Source organism: Onychostruthus taczanowskii, unplaced genomic scaffold, assembly GCF_017590055.1.
Source record: "Onychostruthus taczanowskii isolate IOZ18803 unplaced genomic scaffold, ASM1759005v1 scaffold107, whole genome shotgun sequence".
Classification (NCBI taxonomy): Eukaryota; Metazoa; Chordata; class Aves; order Passeriformes; family Passeridae; genus Onychostruthus; species Onychostruthus taczanowskii.
This window is the reverse complement of record NW_024497297.1, coordinates 1,484,256-1,505,379: the sequence shown is the minus strand read 5'-3', so window position 1 is coordinate 1,505,379 and position 21,124 is coordinate 1,484,256. Positions and strand designations below refer to the sequence as shown.

Below are 21,124 nucleotides of genomic sequence, written 5' to 3'. Positions count from 1 at the left end.
TAGGCAAAGTTTTTCATCCTCCCACTTGGTCCTTCTGCCCTTTTGCTCAGCTTGGGGTGACCCCCGCGTGTGGAACGGATGATACCATCTGCACAAGGGTGTGTAAGCTGTAGTTTATCTCAGAAGATGTGTGCTGGGGAGGGGAGAGGCATGCTCTGTACCAGGGTGAGAACCAGCTCTCATCTCTGCTCCTCTCTGGACACGATTCTGGTGTGCTGTGTGCTCGGAACAGAAGGAAGCCGTCACCACTGGCTGTATCTGATGTCAGGCTCTCACTCTGTGGCTGTGACTTCAGCCTCCCCCCTTCTCCTCCTCTGTGCCTGACCTGGCTGCATCCAATATCTGTCTCTCAGCAGGAGGAATCTGAGGAAATGCAGCAAACTTCAGCTCCTGGGGCTAAATTGTTGTGCTCTCTAACAGCAAACTGTGTTGAACTAATTGACAACCAGCTTTAAAAGTACCCCAATCAAGCAAACACATTGATTTATTTTTTCCTCTCTTGCCGAGCACTAAGCAGCTTCCAGCTTGGTTTCCTCCCCAAGAAGTGGATAACTCATCTATTGTGTAGTAAAACTGATGGGCAGTGTTGACTTCTATACAATCTTTTCAGTATGCTTAGGGAGGAAGGAGTTCTTATGCTTCTATGAATGTTTGACCACTTAAAAAAAGGCAAAACAAAAAAAAGCCCAACCCAAAACCACACACAACAACAAAAGATGATCCATTTTCTCTGGATGTCTTTGAAAGAAGCTTAGTTTAGAGACAGACTGGAGAGAAAGGCTATTGATTTTGTTTGACCTCCAAAGAGACTGCGGTCAGTATATTTTCCCTGTTGGAAGTGGTTCAGGGCTCTGAATTTCCGTGTCAGCGTTTGTATCCTGAAGCACACTGAAGCTTTTGCTGCTTCTTCAATAAATAGCAAGCTATAGGAAAAGGTAATGCTGGAGTAAATTTATTTCCCTCTAGATCTGCCCTTCCTTTCTTTTTCTTTCCTATGTAGCTTGGTCGTGTTGCTGATGAAGCATTTACAGCCTTTTTCATTGAATGCTGTGCAGGTTCGTGGGTTAAGCTGAGACAACAAGCATGGTTTTGTAATCCCTCTCCTGCTTTTTCCAGAGCTGAGCCAGGTCCTGTCCCAACCTATTGCCTGCACCAACAAGGAGCAAGACACCTTTCTGTGTAGAGTAGTAAATGTTCTAAAAACTGCCATCCTCTCTTCTACCCTGATTATTCTCAAACTTTGCAGAGGAAAGCTTTCCTGATTTTTGCTTAGTCTCCTGAAGAGAAACAGATTATTCTGTCTGGGGACTTGGTTGTACTGGAAATGCTCTGCTTGGTACAGGTCTGTGTAGTTTTGTAGATGTTCTTGTAAAATGGCTCATGACAACTGATGTGCCCTTTCTCTGGTAGCTACCTACCAAAGGATGGCTTCCAGGGATGGCAATACCTGCGGGATAAGTCAGTTGTCAGGCCTAAAGGAGCTTCTTGGAGCTCCCTGTGAGATCAGCAGTGCCAGTAGGCATCTCTCCATGCCAAGATGTCAGCTGTGTTATCTGCTCCTCATTTAACAAAATGACTCACGTGGTGTGGTTTTGGGGTGTGCGCTTCCACCTGCGTGGCCACAAGTTCAACACAGCCAGTGTGCTGCTGTCAGCACATCAAAGGACAGCCTGATAAAGCTGCCACAGCGTAATCAAGTCATGGTAGAGAGTTGCTGATGTTGGGTACCAGCTGCTGAGCTCCCCTGTTGCCTTTGCCAGCATGAGTTTCATTTCTAACCCACACAGACAGAGCTTCTTCTTGGAATCCCCTCTTCAGAGGAAGGGTTGGTCTTCCTGCCACTGCCAGCCTCACCTCTGCTTCTGGCTGTGCTCTGGGTCAGGGTGGAGGCTGCTGCGGGTGTGTGAGCCCTGCAGCGTGTGTGGGCTGCTGACAACTGAATGGCACCAGTTTCTAACTTAAGCACTCAGTTTCACTGGGAGCAATGGCCTAATGCATCCCTAAAAAACAATGAATGGCTGAGGATTTTTTTGTGCACTCTGGGCCAGGCTGAGGCTGCAGCCTCTGTTGCATGTGTAACTCTGCTGAGACCCCAGAGCAGGACGCTGAGGGTTCTCCAGAACCTTTCACTGCTGTCTTCAGCCCAAAGCCCCTCTCCCCACATCTGAATGTTCAATTACATTAACGCCTTGCAAATGGCTCAGCAGCCACCTCCGGGAGTGGTGAGAAGAGAGAGCTGGAACTGTTAAGCCTCTGCACAAACATGATGGCAAGGAGCTGATGGGAAGAGCTTGTGGGGGGGGGGTGGATTTGCAAATGGTGCCCTCCTGTTTGCACTGCACGACTGGGTAGGACAGGGCAATGCAGAGCAGCTGCCATGGGACAGTTTAGTAATATTTATTACTAAATTAACACAATACTTATAATAATTATTGTATCAATTTATAAATATTGCTTATAATAATATTTAGCAAAAAATAAAAACATTTTTATTAAATTAATACAACATTCATCAATGCACTGCTTGCTTTGGGAGTAAGTAGTCCTGAGCTTGTGGTCTGAACACAGACTGGGCTGTTAGGTATTGCCCACCTCAAGGTCATCATGAAGCTTTGTTAATTAATAAGCAGGAAGTTTTGCTCAGAGCCCTGAGCAGCAGGTGATAGGCCAGCTGAGCATGTTGCTGGAAGGATAGGTAATCACAGGGAAAGCAGCAATGCTCTGTGTTGCCCTGTTGCAGTGGCTTCCAGCGGGTGGTCAGCAGGATCAGAAATAGGACAAATTCTTGTTAATGATCAATATCAAAAACCGAGAACATGTAGAAAAGCAAAGATGTCCTTGTGTCTTAAGTGCCTGTAATCTGCTGCTCAGAGCTGGGTACCAGAATATCCCTTTGATTCTCAAAGGTAATTGCACCTCTTAATTAGCTGGAGAAAAAAATTCCCGCAGCCTGAGATCTTGCTATATAAATTATAATTAACCCCTTGGCACTGGAAGTTGAGATTTCCTGCCCCCTAGCACAGATGCAAAATGCATTAGCAGCACTTGATATCGGGCCCTGAGCAGCCAGGGGTCAGGCTGCTACCCCAAAATCCAGCTGCACTTCCCAGCACAGCGAGGAAATGGCAAAGCACGCATGAGAACCCAAGGGGAAGCTCTAAATACACCATTTGAGGGGGTTTGACCTGCTTTCTTTTCAGAGCTGCAAGTGTCCCAACAGGAAGGACAACACAGAAAAAAACAAACCCAACCCCGGGGAAGAGCTGGGAGTGAGGAGAGGAGTGGATTTGTGAGGCGACATGGCCGGGTGCCCCGCCGTGAGAACGGCGCTGGCGCTGCCGCCCCACACACCTCCAGCCCAACCATTGTCTGGTGCCAGACACACTTGGCTGTGCCTGTTGTGTGCAGGGCTGGGCCACCCACTGCTGTCATTCACCAGCATCCTGCTTTTTTGTCTCCTTTTCATCACGCCTGCTGGGGGATGAGCGTTAACTCCTCACACCAGAGGTGACCTGTGGTGAAGTGCCAGGTTGGGCAGCTGGCGGCAGGAAGGTGACAGCATGGCTGGGGGATGGGGACTGCCCCGAGCTTGTCTGCACCTGTGACACTTCCCTGCCCGCTCCCCTCACCCACACTGTGACCTCTGAGGAGGGCCAGGACTGCTGAGCACCTGGAAAGCCACTCCACAGAGTCACAGAACGGTTTGGTTTGAAAGGGATTGTAAAGGTCAAATAGTTCCCGACCAGGAGCTTGCACTGAAGCTCTTAGTCCATGTTAGCTGGTTCCTTTGCTCCTTTGGGGTCCTGGATGGAGAAGTGGCTCCCTTCTGGCACAGGTCAGGCTGCAGCTTTGTCCTGGGCTATAAAGCCCTTGGAGAAGGTGTTGTTGGTCAGGGGCTGTCTCTCGTCCCACCACTGTGGTGTGTCCTTGGGCTCCTCTGTTCTGGTGGTGCTGGCCATGAGTGTCCCAGCAGTGGTTGCTGAGTTCGGGTGGTGGCAGCAAACACGGGGAGACTTGGTCACCTTGGCAGGTTCAAAGGTGTCTTTGTCCTCCCATGCCAAAGGTGGAGGCAGCCCAGTCCTTGGGCTTGGCACACAGATGTGACCAGCAGGGCTGCCTAAATATATTCAGGTCTGCGTAGGTGTAGGGGTGGGCAATTCTCTGTGCACCCCAAAGGCTGGAGGGAGATAACAGAAGGTGTCCTGGTGGGGAGGAGGGATGTGCTCGCTGGTGTGGGGTAGTGAGTGTCGGAAGGAGGTTTGGGTTTGTCCTCTGTCTGTACATCTGCAGGCGCTTGGAGTGAATCCTGTGCTGACTGCAGAGCTGATCACAGAGCCCTCCGAGCTAAGTGAGCTCTGTCAATCCCAGTTTGGATGGGTGTGGGGTGCACACCTACAGCACATTTGTCCCTTGCCAGTGCGGCACCTGCCACCTCCAGGGATCTTTCGCCATGCAGATCCTTGGGGCCACCCCTTCAGGGTGGAGAGAGGATGGCATGATGGTTTGTCCCAGTGAGGACAAGAAAGAGTGGAGAGAATTTTGGATGGAAACACGGGGCTGAGTCTGAGATTTAAAGGTGGCCTGGGTCTCTAAACTGAGATAAATAGCAAAAAATATAATATAATACCGATTTTCTGCTGTCAATGCTACTTCTCTAAACTCAGAATGCTCCCCCAGAAAAGCTGTTGGAGATATTACCTCTTTTCCTTGCTGCTCTTTATAATGCCACAGATGAGGACTAGCTTAGTTCTGTACTTGACTTATTTTTTATATTAAGATTTAACATGGGATCTGCTTTTCTTAATCCAAACACTTCGGGTTTGAATGCGGAATTATATTTGAGATTTTTAAAGTACCTTTATTAAAACGTAAAACTAATTTTACAGTTCTGACACGTCTTATTTAAATACCCAGTGCCAGATGCCTTTTGTCCCAAATGACTTCAGGAAAGAAAAAAAACCCCAAACTTTTAAAACTTCTCATGCAATTAAAATGCAGTAAAAGGGAAGTATATAGTCTTACATATGCTGAGGACTAGGGGTAACAGTTTAAGAGAAATCCCGTGATAAATGTTTCCAAAAATAAATACGTGAAACCAAAGGTGTTAAAGGGAGAGTTAATGTGATACCTGATTTTTGGTGGTTGTTGCATTATTTCTGTTGCTCATGCCCTGAGAACAGTTGTAAGAATTGTGCTGTGTCTGTAGGGAGAAACCTCTCCAAAGGGGGTGGTGCAGAGGACTTTTCTCCACGGTCCTTCCCACGAGGCACTCTTCAGGGTGCAGCTGGTTCCAGGTGTCCCCAGGTGCTGTAAGATCAGTCCTTGCCCACATCTTTTAACCCTTACTCCAAAATAGTCACACTCTCTTATATCCTCTGACCCAAAAGTGACAATTTTCTATACTTCATTTAATAATAAGTTATCTTTTATCTGGCAAAAGGGAGCTTCAGCAGCGCAAGCATTAAGAAGTCAGGTATCTTTGAAACTGTGTTTGTGACCATGTCTAAGAGCAAATCCTGCTTAAAATCTTAAAACAGAAAGGAATTTTCCCCATGTGCCAGAACATTTTCTTCTGGTAGGTTGTGTTGCTGCCTTTGCTCCTTTGGGTTTCAGAGCCACAAGAATCCCACTTAAAACACCAGAGCATCCTGCAACTTTATTTTCAGCATATTTTTCACTTGCTGAAAGAAGTGAATGTTACAATGAGTCCCTTTGAGAAAATGCATAGACACACTTATACTCTGATCCATAAAATTAATTATCTTAATTTTAGCTTTTACTGGTGCAGAGTAAGAACCCTGCTTGGTAGAACTTAACATCTTTGTGTATCGGGCACGTCTGATAATCTTAATTCAACCTATACTGCAGATGCTTTACACATTTGTCCCAGTCAGCCCCGTTCTGGAGCACTCACAAACACAACAGTGGAGCCTGGATGGGCTGACTTGTGGAGTGTGTGAGACCATCTCGGTGTTGGGATGTGGGAGAGATTTATGTGTTTGGGACTCCTCGGAAAGACGATGGTGCTGACATCACTCCTACTTCATCCCTGGGGATGAGCAGCCTACCAGCAGTTGCCTGAGGGAGGTGGGCAGTGCTGCAGGGTCCCCGTGCTCTGTCCTGAGCTCCTGGGCACACACGGAGCAGCTCTGCAGAGATACGAGAGCACGTGGGTTCCCGGGCTGGCCATTCTCTCCTTATTGTTATTTTTGTGTACATCAGTGTTTTTATTGGGTCCAGCTGAGACTGGGAACAAGAGCGTCAAAATACCTTCCTCGGGGTTTGTTCTTGCAGTAATTCTAACCCTCTGCGGGAACGGGAAAGGTTCACACTCTTTCCAGCCCCGAGAGACTCCAGCACTTTGGATGCGTTTCAGCGAGGAGCTCAGGGCCAGGTTCTGAGGTCGTTGTCTGTTGGGCTTGACTGTGTCAGTAGGAGTTTATTCAAATGAGAATGATCAAAGACATCAGGGTTTGGCCCTTTATTTTTCATTTTAGGTGCTTTTTCAAGCATAACAGATCTTCTGAACTTTTTTGAGGCTCATCCTTCAGTAATTCCAGACTCAGAGCCTGGCAGCTTGTCAGGCAGTTTTCCTGCCTCTGTAGAAATACTGTCCACTTGAGCTGTGCTTGGAGGCAGCCGGACACCCTGGTGAGATAGAGGAATTTCTGTGCTAACATTCTGAACGTTTCTCTTTCCAGGCTTATTTCTTGGTCATGGCAAGTTTGCAGGAGGCAAAGTTCAGGGCAGAATTTGTTCACAGCTGTCCCTGCCCAGGCGTTTTTAAAGCACACAACCTACCCACCTTGCTTTTACTGAATCATGTCTAGATAAGCTTATTCACCATCGTTGAAGCAACTGCCAAAATATTTTTAGTGTCTCTTATGGTGAATTATGTATAAAATATCTGCAAGAGGTCAAGTCTGATTCCCACTGCTTAGTCCTATTTTCTTAGATGTACAAAAGGGTGCAAATGGCTTCATGTTAGAATGACAGTATTTTACATTCATTTCTCACATGACCAGCCTCTGGGTAGTGCCAGCTTGGGCCAGTAATATGGTACTTACAGCTCCAGTGGGGGGGGGGTGTTTCTGGTGTTTGTTTGTTTATTTGTTTTGTTTTTTCACAGAATTAGAGATTCAGGGATTTACTAAAGTTTTATTTAAGTTGGACAAAAATCTCTTAGACTTACATTGGTATTTATTCTGGTCTGATTCTGGTCTTACATTTATTGAACTCTCTCAAACAATTTTCATATGTGTAGGCTAATAAAAGGCCTCAAATGAGCACATTTTCATTTAAGCTTCTCCCAAGATGTGGTGACTAGAGTGAGTTTGTAGGGACTATGTTTGGAAGCTTTGCCATCCTGTAGGAGCCTGGGCAGTCTGGGGAAGAGGACTTGTATGTTTTAGAACCTCCTTTTTACCTTGATAACGCCATTCTGGCATAAACAACACATCTCTACAGGGTGGGGAGGCAGAATCTGCCTGAGATGGTCCCTCAGATGCTTGGGGAACACCAGCTCAGCATCATCTCCTGGGTGTGTTTTGTTAGCCACTGCTGCAGCAGTAGGGAAATTTTTTGGGTGGGCATTCCTACCCCAGTGAGCTCTGTAATGGTCCAGGCCAGGCTGGACAGGGCTTAGAGCAACCTGGTCCAGTGGAAGGTGCCCCTGCCCAGGTGGTTGGGACTAGCTGAGCTTGAAAATCTCTTCCAACCCAACCATTATGTGATTTCATGTTTCTAGGAATTGTGTGTCAGGCTTAAATAGAGAGTGACATTAAATAGTGGAGAATGATACCAACAGCCTGGGAGTGATGCTTTCTGTCCTGACCATGCCAGGCTGTGCACCCTGTGGGCTGGCTGCAGCACAGCGTGTCCTGCCTGCACAGCCGGCCGGGGCTGGGCACTCGGGCTGGTGTGCTTGGCACCAGCGTGGAGATTCCTGCGGGTCTTGGCCCTGACTGCTGCAGACGAGCCCGGGCAGCGCCAAGGGATAGCTCGGAGTGCTGGATGTGGGACAGGAGCCTCCCTGGAGCGAGGCGGTGCTGTGGGAGCGGGAGCGCAGAAAGCACTGCCCGGGGCCTGCAGCTCCTGTCCTGCCGCAGGGTGAAGGCCCGAGGGTGGCGTGCCGGGAAGGGAAGGTGGCTCAGGGCCGGGATCCTGCCCCTTTCCCCCCGGTGGGCAGCGGGCAGTGGGCAGTGGGCAGCGGACAGCCCTCGGTGGAAGCTGTTCCCGAGCCTGTCCCAGGCTGTGCTCCCAGCCTGCCCGCGCTGGCAGAGGAGGAGCCTGCAGCCCTGCAGGGTCTTTATCAGCACTCGAGGGACTTCCGATGTGTGTGAAGTCCTTTGTGTGGAAGTATTTACAAGATCAGGTTGCTGTAGTGGAAATGCCTTTGAGGTCTTTGCTGCATTATAGATCTTCTTCAGATGTCTCCCATGCAAATATTTAACCTGTCTGGTTCCTGAGAGCTACTGCGGCTGTTCTGCGGGCGGCAGGTCGTGCCTGCAGCCTGTCCTTTGTTCACACAGAGCCCTCGCTCCTGCCTCCCTGCCCACCCCGGGATGGGGCAAGAAAACCTGCCGGGGACTTGGCACTCGCTGTATTGCTAATGCCCTGGGGACCTTACACCCCAAAAAGTCTTTGTCCCCAGGTGCAACAGTTAGGGTGCTGAGCGAGTGAAAGTTATAGCGTTTAAAAGAAATCCTCATTTAGACTAACAGCATCTTTCAATCCGTGGATCTGGACTGGGAGCTGCTCCTAGGCAGCCTCTGCGCTGACACTGAGCACTTCTCTGGCTCGTGCAACACAGCTTAAACACATTGGCTTAAAAGAGACAATATCTGGAGCCTGGGCCTCAGAGCTTAGTCTTCTTCCCCACGAATATACCTTTTAATAATTTGATGTGCATGTGCTGTGCTCAGGAGAGACAGGATGAGCTCAGGGCAGTGGTATGTGGGTCAGAGCACCAACCTCACTGATTGGGGTGGTTACTCCTAATTTGCACCTGAATATTTGAGAAGGGAGCTGGGTTCTGTGGATTATAACTATTAAATACCATTCAGTTTGCAGGACTATGCAAGTGTGCAGACAAAACTTAGGGATGCAGTCTTGATTCTCTCGCTGGACCACAGCCTGCAGGCATCATTAGACCCTCCAGACTTTACCTAATTTCGGTGTTATTCCCTCATCATTACATCATGACTGCGGAGACAGGGTCATTCTCTCCTGTGTTGTGGTTGTGGCAGGGATTAATGTGGTTTTGGTAGGGGTAGTCAGTGTTTGAACAGATTTCAACTATTTTAAGCACTGTTGCACATGCTGGGAGACTCAGGAGAAGATTCAGTCTCAGCAGAGTGGATTTTGCTCTCCCATCACACGTGATCTATGGACTGTGAACGATGGGAATGTCCTGGTTCACAGCACCAGGGTAACAAACTGGGAAAGCTGCTCGCCATCCCATGTACTGTGCTCCCAGCCTCAGTGTGTCAGTGCATCCTCTTCATTCCTTGGAAATGGTTTCAAGTATGAGAGTGGTTCCCCTGACTGTTTCACAAAAAGAAGTGCAACCAAAGCAACAAAATCTTTGTCCCCTCTGAGATCCTCTTCCCCAGTGTCACCCAGCTGCAAGGTGCCTGTGGAGAGTGTAAGCAGCTGTGTTCCTTCTCCCTGTGGCTCCCTTTGCAGGGGTTTCACCTGCAAAAAACCACAAACCAGTGGAGAGACTTGAAGTATCCAGTCCTTCTGCACCCTTCTTGTGTTTTCCCCTTTATCTCTTTCTTTATCTGGACCTGAGGATTTTGTGATTGGTACTTGTAAACTTTACACCTGCCACCTTCACATATCTCCCTGACTTCATGTTTTCTTAGCTGGTAGATAGCTTTTCAACATATATACATATATATATATATATATATATATATATATATGTATGTATATATATGTAATCCTTTTTACCTAGACTTGTGAGGAATTCCAATCTCTTCCAGTGGGAGTTTTCAGGAAGGTTTAGGTTAAATGGGCCAATAAGGCAAAACATGTAGCAGGAGATCTCACCCTCTAAAGGTATCTTTTCTCTTTTGCTCTTTATTTTATTCCCCTGGAAAATACATCAGAATATCTAGCTGTCAAAGAATTTAAACAATAACACCTAATCTGAAGATTGGAGCACGGGGCCTCTGAAAATAAAGATTGTAATCTCTGTGTGGTGTGTCCAGGGACAGATGGGGCTGGAAGTCAGGGGTGCTGAGCAGCAGAGTGCTGTGGGGCTGCTGCTCTGGCATGGTGGCACTCATTTAATCTGAATTCTCCTGTACATTCTCTTGGATTTTCCCTGGCACTTCCATTGTGCCATGGCATACTTATCACAGGAGAAGACAGCATTCCAAGTCCAGTTTGAATTAAAGTAAAATGTGTTGGTGGTGGCTGAGCTTTTCTCCTGCTGTGTGTGAGTGGAGGGGGAAGACACGAGCAGCCCCTTGTGCTGGGTCAGCCTCCACCTCCTGGGAACTCTGGTTACATCCTTCAGGGCTGGGATTCACCCCAGAGGATTTCAGGTGTGCTGTTTAGGGTGCCTGTCCCTGCTCCTGAGAGAACTTAAGGAGAGCCCATTGCACAAAGAAGCATTGGCAGTCAGGGGTGCTGCAGACCTCTGGGTTACAGCCAGCTGGGTTATAACCCACCCTAGAGCTGCACTGATCTCTCTTGTAGAAAAGGGGTCAGGGATCCCTAGAAATAAGATGTTTCCAACATCTTAAGGCTTAGATTTTGCAGAAGTGGGAAACCTCTGTGAGGCCTTGGCCTATCCTAGGGCAGCTCAGGTCACAGCAGGGATCAAACATCCTCTGGTGAACCCCCTGGCCTCTGTTCCCTCTCCTCGGCACGGGGTGCAGGGTGGTCCCTGGGGGTTTGGGCTGTCTGTTGGGGCCCTGGGATAGATGCTATCGTGTTTGCCAGCACAAATGTTTCACTGGATGCCTGCTTACTGTCTGTTGCTCAGGCTGTGCCGTGGCACTTGCCTGGGAGGGATCTCAGGCTGCCATAACCTCTGCAGCCCGCAGGAAAGGTGACTTCCATCTAGTTCTAAATTATGACATTATTTTATTAGATCTTTAAACTTTAGTTAAATTTTTTATTTTAAAAGGGGGAGGAAGGTATCATATTTTAATTAGTAGCGGTGCCAAAGGAGTCCTAGATTAATTATTTGAAATCACTCCATCCAGATGGTTTTAATTTTCACAGCAGGGAACCGGCATCTTTTTAAGGTGATATTTTTCAAATTAAAATCAGCTTGGATATTAGTCATACTAGCTGCAGAGTGAGGAGGTGGGGAACACAAGCCAGTGTGCCCCGTGTTTGTCCATCTGAGCACGGGCTGCCACGGGGAGCTGCGTCACAGGGGAGGGAGCTGCTGGCTGTCCCGTGGGACCACGGCTCTCGTGCTGGAGGGTTTTGTTGGTGTTAGCTCCTCCTTTGGCTGGCCAGAGCCTGTATCTGATGTTCAGAGTCACTCTCAGCAGCTTTTTGCTCTAAGGCTGGAGTGAACAGGGTATGCCTCACAGCTCACAGGGAGCTGTGCTGTCCTGTTCTGGCCTGTGTGGAGCCCTCGTCTAACCCCTGTGCTGGGTGGCCCCACACCAGTGTTCGTGCCTGGCTGGTTTGGCCACTGTACATCTGTGGGCAGCTCCTTGGTGCTCTGGGTGTCAGCCATGGCTCCTAGACCCAGCTTTGCTGGCTCCACAGCCTTCGCTCATGTGCCGGCTGCTGGTCCCCTGCTCTGAGGCTGACCTCCATCCTCTGCTCATGTGAGGAGAAGCCCTTTCAGTGTCACCTCTTTAAGGGCAGACAGTCCCACCTTTGCTGTTCCCTTGTCTGTTAGTGCTGCATTGCACCCGAGCAGCCTGCCTGAGCTTCCTGGAGCAGTGGGCACTCAGCAGGTTCCAGCCGTGCTGCTCAGCCTGCCCTGGGGGGCCCTGTGCCATCACCCCCTCCTGGCTGGCTCACCTTGATATCCTCACTTGAGGGGTTATTTCTGGCTTGGGGCCCTTTCTCACAGAAGTGGTCACAGGTTGGATACTGCCCTGGCAGGTGAGGGGACAAAGTGGGCAGCACCCAGCTGTTCACCATCACAGGTACCTAAACCCATGAGGTGTTTCTGAAAAACTTCCATAAATATCCATATCTGTGCATGATTGCAAGTAATATCCTGCTGTAATACAGACATTATCCCACTTGCTGTCAGAAAGAAGTTATAATTTAAATATCCCCTGTGATAACAGGTTTAACAAATAGATCTAAATAAATGTAAGCAGCTAGTAACTGGAAACCCCTGAACTTACAGATGTGACTGAGCTGTGAGGGGAAAATTGTTTAGGGCCCTTGTGAGTTAAAGGTTTGTGATATTTGCACTGCTGCAGAAGCCAAAAGCTGACTTTACAAGTGGGAAAAATATTAATGTGTTTAAATGAAACAAACTCCTATTTCTATCCCCGTGGTTAATTCTTACAATGAACATATTTGCTCTTAGAGGGCTTTAAAGTTTGAAATATGAATGCCAAAAAGAATGTGACTTTTTTTTGCAGCACAGATCAAACATTCTCCAGAGTTTGGCAAAAGCTGTATTTCTGTGGTGGGGCTCAGCACTCACAGGCGTGAGTATTTCCAGAGCAGGAGCGTGGAGCTGCACTTGCTGACACTCACACATTCTTGCATTGTGTTTCAACCATGTCTCCTTTCTCCTCCTCCATGTCGGAGATGGATCTGAACCAAAAGGTCCAGTCTGCCTGTTCCTGCCTCTCTGGAGAAATTCCTGGAATCCGAATCTTAAGCATGACTGGAATTTGTGTTTAGATTAGAGATGGAATAAAAGGCTGGATTTGGATCTGTCTGGGTTTTTGAGATGATGATGATGATGATGATGGCATGCTGCTTGTCTGAGTAGCAGCCTGGCCCCTTCTGCAGGTACAGCTGTGGCAGAGGAGGAGGTTTATGGAGATGCAGCAGGAATCTGTCCCCTACCCTGGCTCCTGCTGCAAACCAGCTATGGCATCAATACCCTGAAAGACACTGAGATTGGCCACATTTCTCCCAGCTAGAGCCGGAGACCTTGGCCTGGGCTGCCAGAAAGAAATTTGTGACCTCCTGGATGCACAAAAAGGCATGGAGGACATGTACAGGGTGGGTGTGCATGAGACAGAACAAGCAGTGCCAAATTCCCCCTGCTAGCTGTTGTGGTGACCTTCAGGAGGTCACAGTAGTGTTTTGCACTGGGGTGTGTGGCTGAACCACTGCTGTTGCAGTGTTTGAGGGCTGCTGGCTGTGGGGAAAGGATTTTCTTTCTTGTCATGCTAATGTTTTCATCTTCATCAGAATAAAATCCATGTTCTTACCTTCCAAGAACCCTCCTGCAGTGTGAAGGAGAGCGTTGTCAATGGAACAAGCTGCCCAGGGCCGGGGGTGTTTAAAAGCCACGTAGGTGTGACACCTAGGGACAGGGTGTAGTGGTGGCACAACAGTGCTGGGGGAACAGTTGGACTTGATGATCTCAGAGGTTTTTTCCAACATAAGCAATTCTCTATTAACACTGAGCTAATGTTGCTGGTGGTGGTGGGGTTGGTGTGACAGATGGAGCCCATACACGTGTTGGTTTTTCTGTGGTAAACCAGCTTTAAATCCAGGGTATCTGTGTGGGAATGAGTGGAGAGGTGTCAGTCCTCTGCCTGGATTGAGCCATGAGCTCGGCCCCTGGTGGTCCCCGGGGCTGTGCCCTGCAGAGCACTCAGATGTGGTGTGGTTCAGCTGGGCAGTGGGACAGTGTCCCGGGGAGCTCTGCACCCTGGTCCTTCATGGGACCACATTGGTAAATGCTTTCTTTTCTTCTTCCTTTACAAGCCCAGCTTCTAGTGGAAACAGACACTTTTGGAAGTCAAGTCCGGATCAAAGGGAAGGAGACAGATTTCTACCTTTGCATGAACAGGAAAGGCAAGCTAGTGGGGAAGGTAAGTAAGTGTTTCCTATTAATTCATCTGTGACCTGAGTGTTACCTTGAGCAGCCTCCTCAAGGCTGTAATGATGTGTTTGAGCCTCGTCTGTCAGCCTCAAATGAGGAGCAGGACGGGGATGTGGAGTTTGCAGGGCAGCTCTTGCTCTCCCAGGGGCTCTCCTGAGTGCTCTGTTGAGCCCCCCAGGCTGTCAAACGAGCCCTGCAGCCTCACGGGGCTCGCCAGTGCTGCTGCAGGTGTGCACGGGGTCCTGCCTCGTGTGAGATGTCACCTCAGCATCCCAGTGCCATGGCCACCTCCACAGCACCTTCCTCACCTGATCTTTCTTTGGGGGGACATTCAAGTATGAATTTCCCCCAGAACTCCTTTTGGGAAGAATTCAGAGTAGAAGGGCAAGCAGAGGTGCTGTGGTTCGTGCTGGGCAGCAGAAAGCTCCTTCCTGCCAGCCAGGAGCCAGGGACTGGCATGGCACAGCCAGGACCAGAATATGAACATTGGGGGATGCCTCCCCAATGGAAGGGTGTAATAGATTACAGCGTGTTCACCCCTTCAGCCCAACTTGTGTGCTGAAATAGTGTTCTTGTAATTTACACGGTCCTTCTTTATTGCTGGAAAAGCTGGATGCTTGCTAACCAGGCAGAGGCTTGTGCAAAGCTGAAGTGCCACCAAGAAATAAATGTCAAATAGAATATTCCAGCCTTCAAACCTCTGCTGCTCTCACTTTGCACCACCGGGTGTTCAAATCTAGCATCTTTGTGGCCATGAAAAAGGGAAGCAGAGTTTTGTTTTTAGTCAAGGCAGTGAAAGCCATGCTCCCAAACAGAAACCAGAAACCAAATGGTTCTGATGAAAAATTATTTACTGTTGTGGTCCCAGGAGTGACACCTGTAGGACACTGCCTTTCCTGGAGGATCTCTCCCTCTTCCACTTGGGCTTCCTTGGGGATCAGATGCTCTGTGGAGGCTAAGCCCAGCTTATTTGCTGCTAGCCAGGGCCCTGTGCCTGACCTGCTTTGGAGCTACCTGTCCAGGCAGGAGGCATCCAGGATACTGCTTAAAATCAGGAAGAAATGGAAATCAGCACTCTGGGAGGGCTGGGGCAAAGCAGCCAATTGTCTCTGCTTCCTGCACTTGTGTTACCACCCTGCATGGGACCCCACTGTTTGGTCTTGGACAGGAAAATTATTTTAACTGGTTTTAAACCATGTTGGATGCTTTTGAAAGTTGCATTGGACACAAACATACCTTAGATTTTTCTGTGCCTTAATTTTCCATCCTTTAAATGTGATCGTAGCATTTTCCCCAGATCTGAGCATTTTCCCCAGAAATGTTGCAAGGATAATGTTGTTAATGTTTATGAGGTGCTGATACCAGTCATGGAGACCTTAGAAGCACTCAGGTGGGGTAAACTGAGCACAAAATCTTAGAAAAATCCTTTTTCTTTAGCAGACCTTACCCCAGGTGGGTCAGCAGTGGCACAGGGCAGCCCATATCCTTTCCTGTTCTGAATGAAGTGTCCAGGAACATCATGGCAAAGCCAGCAGCAGTTTTTCCAAACATACCATATATTTGTAGGGAGTGTGTATTTAAAGCTCATCCCTTGATTTGGCCCACTGGGCACTGAGGCAGGACACTTGTTTCCTTGTCACCTTTCAGGCAGCATGAACCTTTTTTCCCCCCTCCGATGTGCTTTTCATGGTGTTAAGCTGGCAAATGTTTTGTTGCAAGGAATAAATAAGTCTATTCTTGTAAATACTGCTGCCCTCCCACCCCAGCCTGTGACAAGTTCCCAAAGCAGCCAACCTGGGCCGGATGGAGCACAGCGCTGGGCAGGAAAATGTTCCAGACGTGTTGCCCATATTAGCAGCTCCTCACGAGCAACAAAAGAAAACAATAGCATGTCTTCTTGATACCAAAGAGTGTGGTTTTCATTAGTGTCATGGTTTCAGCTCTCTTTGTGGCAGGAGTCTGAGGGAATGCTTTTTAGCCTGAATGCTCTAAACAGCCAGTAAACCCCAAGGAAAACACGAGATAAAAGTTATGCCTGGGCTTATACAAATATTTAAGTTCAGTCTGGGGGTGGAGGGGAATGAAGCCCACGAAGTGATTGTTCCATGGTTGTCCTGCTATGTTCGTTTGGCAGGAGAGGAGCCATGGGACCAAGCCGGGCCTTTCCTCTGCTCATTTCCTATTGCCTTGCATTGCAGAATCCCCAACCAGCCCAGCACATGCCATCTGGCTTTGCTCTCCTCCTCACTCAGCAGTTTTGGATCCTTCCCCGTTGAAAACCTGCTTTGAATTTAGCCCCTTTTGTGTCCCATAATCACCTACAAAGAGTGCCACGGCCAGGAGCAGGTTGTTGTTCTCAGCTGGAGCTGGTGATGAACACAAGAGCTCCAGAGGTGGCCAGGGCTTTTCCCCACCTTGGAGCTGGCTGTGTTGCAGGGAAGCAGATTAACCCCCCGGGGGTAAGAAGAGCAGCCTTTGTGTCCTTATTTCTGATGATTGTACCTCCACCAGAGTTTCCCAGCAGAGCCCTCTGATGGAGCCTGCTCAGGAGCCCCAAACCTCGTGGGTTTTGCCTCTCTCAGGTGCTGCTGTGTGTGTTCACAGGCAGCAGTGGCCAAAGGGCTCAGAGCTGTTTTGGGCAGGCTCCTGACTCTGTTGTAGCAGCAGCTGCTGCGGTCACTGGCACTCTGTGATGCTTTGGAAAATGAGACAGGAGATGTGGTGTACAGCAGTGACTTCTCTGTTACAGGTGAGCAGCACCTGGTGAAAACAAACCGGGATGTGCTTTTTGTGGATTCTTGATGTTGTTTTGAAGAAGACCCAAGAAACCTTTCATTTTATTTCTTTTTACTTCTGCCCATCTGTTTCTTTGACCATGGGTTTTTTGAGCTACAATAAAAATTGTAGGTCCTGAGTTTTCTGGTCTTCCTGAGGTTTTCTGTGGACCACTGAAATTTATTATAAAATCACAGAATTTTTGGTGTTGGAAGGGACCTTAAAGCTCATCCCATTCCACCCCCTGCCTTGGGCAGGGACACCTTCCACTGTCCCAGGCTGCTCCAAGGCCCAGTGTCCAACCTGGCCTTGGGCACTGCCAGGGATCCAGGGGCAGCCACAGCTGCTCTGGGCACCCTGTGCCAGGGCCTCAAAGTAAAGAGTTTCTTCTTTATATCTGGTATAAATTTATCTTCTTTTAGTTAAAGCCATTACTCCATGTTCTATTGCAACAGGTCCTGCTAAAAGGTTTGTCCCCAACTTTCTTTAACTTTTTTAAATACTGAAAGGCTGCAATAGTTCTTCCTAGAGCCTGCTCTACTCCAGGCTTTATGGTGGAATCACACTACAAGGAGAGAGATGAAAATATGAAAATTCAGAACAAGAATGCCAGCTGCTTTTCTGAGAAACTTTTTTGTCTTTAAAAAAAATTATTAAACCTCTTTATTTATCTCAGTCTTCTTACAAACACGAGGGGAAGAGGATTCAAAGATGCAGTTCTTCTTCCAAGGAGAGGTACGATGTGACTTGTCCACTTGTGACAAGTCATCTAGAACACAACTCTGAATATTGGCAGTAATTCAGTGCTAGAGGCAAAGAGGAGCTGATGGTCTCTTTGGAGGAGCTCTTGAGCTTCTAACTGGCACTCCTGGGGAGTTCTTCTGTGGTTTCTCTCTCTGCCTCAGCTTCTCCTATCTCGTGCATGGAGATGAGGCCATTTGTGTTTGCTGAAGGCTGGCAGTGGTAAGTCACTGGAGCCTGCCAGAGCGAGGAGTAGCCTGGGCCGAGCAGGTGGCTCTTACCTGAGCTGGGCTCCAGCTGCTCTTGCTGAGCCTGTCCTTACAGCACATCAGCTTCCTAGAACTGCAGCATGCTGCAGAGATTGCCTTTCCCTGCCCTGTCCCATTCTCTGGCAGGGAGAGCATTTGCAGTCAGGGGTCTGTGTGAAGCCTGAACCATCAAAGGATGGCCAGAGCCTGCCTTTCTTTTTTGGGCACAGCCAGGGTTGGTGGCTGCTGCATGGGGAGCAGAGCATCTCCTGACTCCCAGCACTGTCTCCAGGGAAGTTCCCTGACATCCCCCTGTGGGATGAGGCAGTCTGGTCAATGCTGGTGTTCAGGCTGCAGCAGGTATCCATGGGGAGGGTACTTCACACTCCCACCTTCTTTCAAAGATCCTCAGTGATCTGGCGTCCACACACTCTCAAAATCGTGGTAGTATTGGGGGCATATAGTGGCCTTATTTTTGTAAAGGCATTTTAATAAGTTTGATTTTATTCCTCCATTCTCTGAGCTGAATGTGAGCAGAGGGAAAAAGCTGTTTGGTGAAGGGTAGGAAGCTGTGGGCAACTGGGTGGCTGAGGCAGAGCTCCAGACAGGTGACAGATAATTTGGGTGCCTCCTGGGGACGTGTCCCCTGACACCACGTCTGCAGCACTGGCGCCCTCCCAGCACTCCCAACCAGCAGCATTGAGCTTTGGTCACCTGGCACAGCCCAGCTCCCGAACAAAAGCTGTGCCAGCCAAAGCCTGGCTGTGCCAGGGCCATGTCATTGGTACAGGGGACAGGAGGTGGCACAGCTGTGCTGGCCGCCAGTGCCTCTCCCAGCCCTGACCAGCACCACTGTGCTGGTGCCACTCACAGCAGAGACCTGCCTCTCAGACACAGCATTTTTCTTGGTGTGATAACTGCTTTCCAAGCCAATATATTTCTTAATAATTACCAGAAAGTTGCTAATACCATATGGCAAGGCTCTCTGTATTTTTGCAGGACAACAAACAAATTGTTGCTAGATGCCAGACTGCTCTGGCAGAGCTTTATCACTGATGCCTGCCAGCAGTAGCCTTTAGGGGATAGTAATAATTTGGGGTTGTTTACATTACAGCTTTAAAATAGGGGTTTTCTTGATGCGCGTGTTTAGTCAGGAAAGTTGGCTAAAAAAACTCTGACGGCATCAAAGACTGAAGGTGCCCACCGTGGCCTGTAAATGTGCTCTTGGCCTCTGAAACTCCTCTGGCCCCATGGGAGAAGGAGCTGTGGAGGCTTCAGCAGGAGCCTCCCTTTGGAGGGAAGGAGACTCGTCTAGGTGGGAGACACCAGGGGATCCTCCAAAGCCTTTCTGCTGTACCTGGAGCAGGTTTTCATCAGTTGGCTTTGGCTGAGAGTGAGGTTAAGCTTTCTTGAAAAGCTGTCTTTGAAAAGCTGCTGCTGGAGAACCAGCTCCTCACGGCAGGGCTGGGGGCTGAGGTAAGGACACTCCAGGATGAGCCCTGAGCCTGGGGCCCTCCGCGTGCCCCAGTCCTGTGTGACATTTGGGTGCCAGTGCTCCTGGTGCCTGCCGTGCCAGGGTCGTCCCAGCAGCCAGGGGTGCTGCAAAGGTGCCAGGAGGTGTGTGGAGAGGACAGGGGCACCCCAGGGTTGCAGTTTGGAACTCTGGTGCAGTACATGAGGTGTTTGCCCTCCTCAGCTTGTATATTTAAAACCACACCTAACTGCATCTTGGATTTGGGGCAGAACTCTTAAGTTTCACTGGAGTTTGATGCTTATCCAGAATTTTCCAGGAGTTGCATAGTATTCGGGTTGCTTGAAAGGGGCTTATAAAACCTAACAATTTTGAATGCTGAATTTGCAACATAAACATGAGCAGGATTGGTGGGGTGTCAGGTTTAATAGCACGTGTTTTGTGGATCTCTCTGTGACATGCTCAGCCATAAACCATTCCAACTTGGCATCCCATGTGAAAGCAAAACTTGACATGGCTTTTGCTGGATCTCGCTCAGATCTCATTTGGAACTGCAGTCTGGGTCTTCGCTCTCCTGTGAGGTTTTTTTAGTTTAAGTCATCTAAACAAACACATGCACTGGTCCCTGAAGCCAACCAACTTTGGACAAAAAAATCTGGAATCAGAGCCTGCAGGATTGCAAAGGTCTTAAAAGCAATGAGATGACAATACCACTTTTATTGTGATTGGGCCGTCAGAATATTCTGCATTTACCTGATCAGGCTTTTTTCCTGCAACCTGTGAAAAAAAAAAAATTGAATTATTTTTCTGAAAATTTAGAAGCTGAGATTCTCATTAAATTAAAAGTGGAAGTGGAAGCTAAACCACCCTCCTCCATTCTCAGATCCCAAACATCACTGAGAAGCTGGAGAGGAGCTGCAGGAAGGGACCTGGGGATCCTGGTCCATGGCCAGTTGAACATGAGTCAGCAGTGCCCTGGAGCCAGGAGGGACATCCCTGTCCTGGGGACACCAGGGGCAAGGGAAGGATTGTCCTGCTCTGCTCTGGGCTGGGGCAGTTTTGGGCACCAAAATATATGAAAATCACCTTTTATGTATACGTGAACATCTCCAGTTAAGTTTCTCAGCACAGCCTTAATTCTTCAAGTGTTTGCGCTGAAATAAAGCAAATGGTCCTTTTATTTTAAAAAATAAATATTCTTCATAGTATTATTTTTATGATAAGGACTCACAGGTACTCTGCTGGGGATATGAGCATTGTATGTCCTGGCTGTGTCAGGGCACCAGAGAGCTGTGTAACACATTTACAGGTTTATTGTGATTCCTCTTTAGGAAATGTCATGTTTCCTTTGGATATTTCTAAGAAGCCCCAGTTCTCTCTCAGACTAAGCTTTGCAAAGTCAAGGTTCACTTGCAGACCAAGCTTGTAAGCTTGACCTCAGAATCGTTTCCTTATCCCATGGCTGGAAGATGTCTATCGCCTTCCAGGGAAGAAAACCATCTTCTTGAAAGCTGTGTGATAATTTAATTTAATCCTTGATGTGTTCAGGAAGCAAGTGTCACCATAAAACTGGTGACCTTCTGTCCTGTGTTTTGTGGTGGCTGCAGCTGTGTGTCCTGTCGGACTATTTCACTTCCCTAAGGTTTAATGCTAATTAAAATTACTGATGGGGATCCCTGAGCACTGATCATGCCTTGTCTTGTCTGGGTGGAGAGGGTGTGCTGCTGAATGCATCTTGTGCTGACAGTTATCAAGTTGGATTTAATTGCTTTCCTCACAGCATCTCATCGCCTAAGTGCAATTTTTTTGTTGGTCTTGAGCATCTCTTAGGCACTACTTAGCAAATACACTGATGTATTTAACTGCAAGAAAGAATGAAGC

At 48.4% G+C, this 21,124-nt stretch overlaps 1 protein-coding gene across 2 annotated transcripts in view; it reads left to right on the top strand.

The window, feature by feature from the left end:
- FGF18 (fibroblast growth factor 18) overlaps positions 1-21,124 on the top strand; it is a 64,001-nt gene that overhangs the window by 34,160 nt on the left and 8,717 nt on the right. For both annotated transcript variants that reach the window (XM_041418004.1, XM_041417995.1), the window contains one exon: positions 13,891-13,997. In XM_041418004.1, the coding sequence (XP_041273938.1) occupies positions 13,891-13,997 (107 nt within the window). The remainder of the gene's footprint in view (positions 1-13,890; positions 13,998-21,124) is intronic.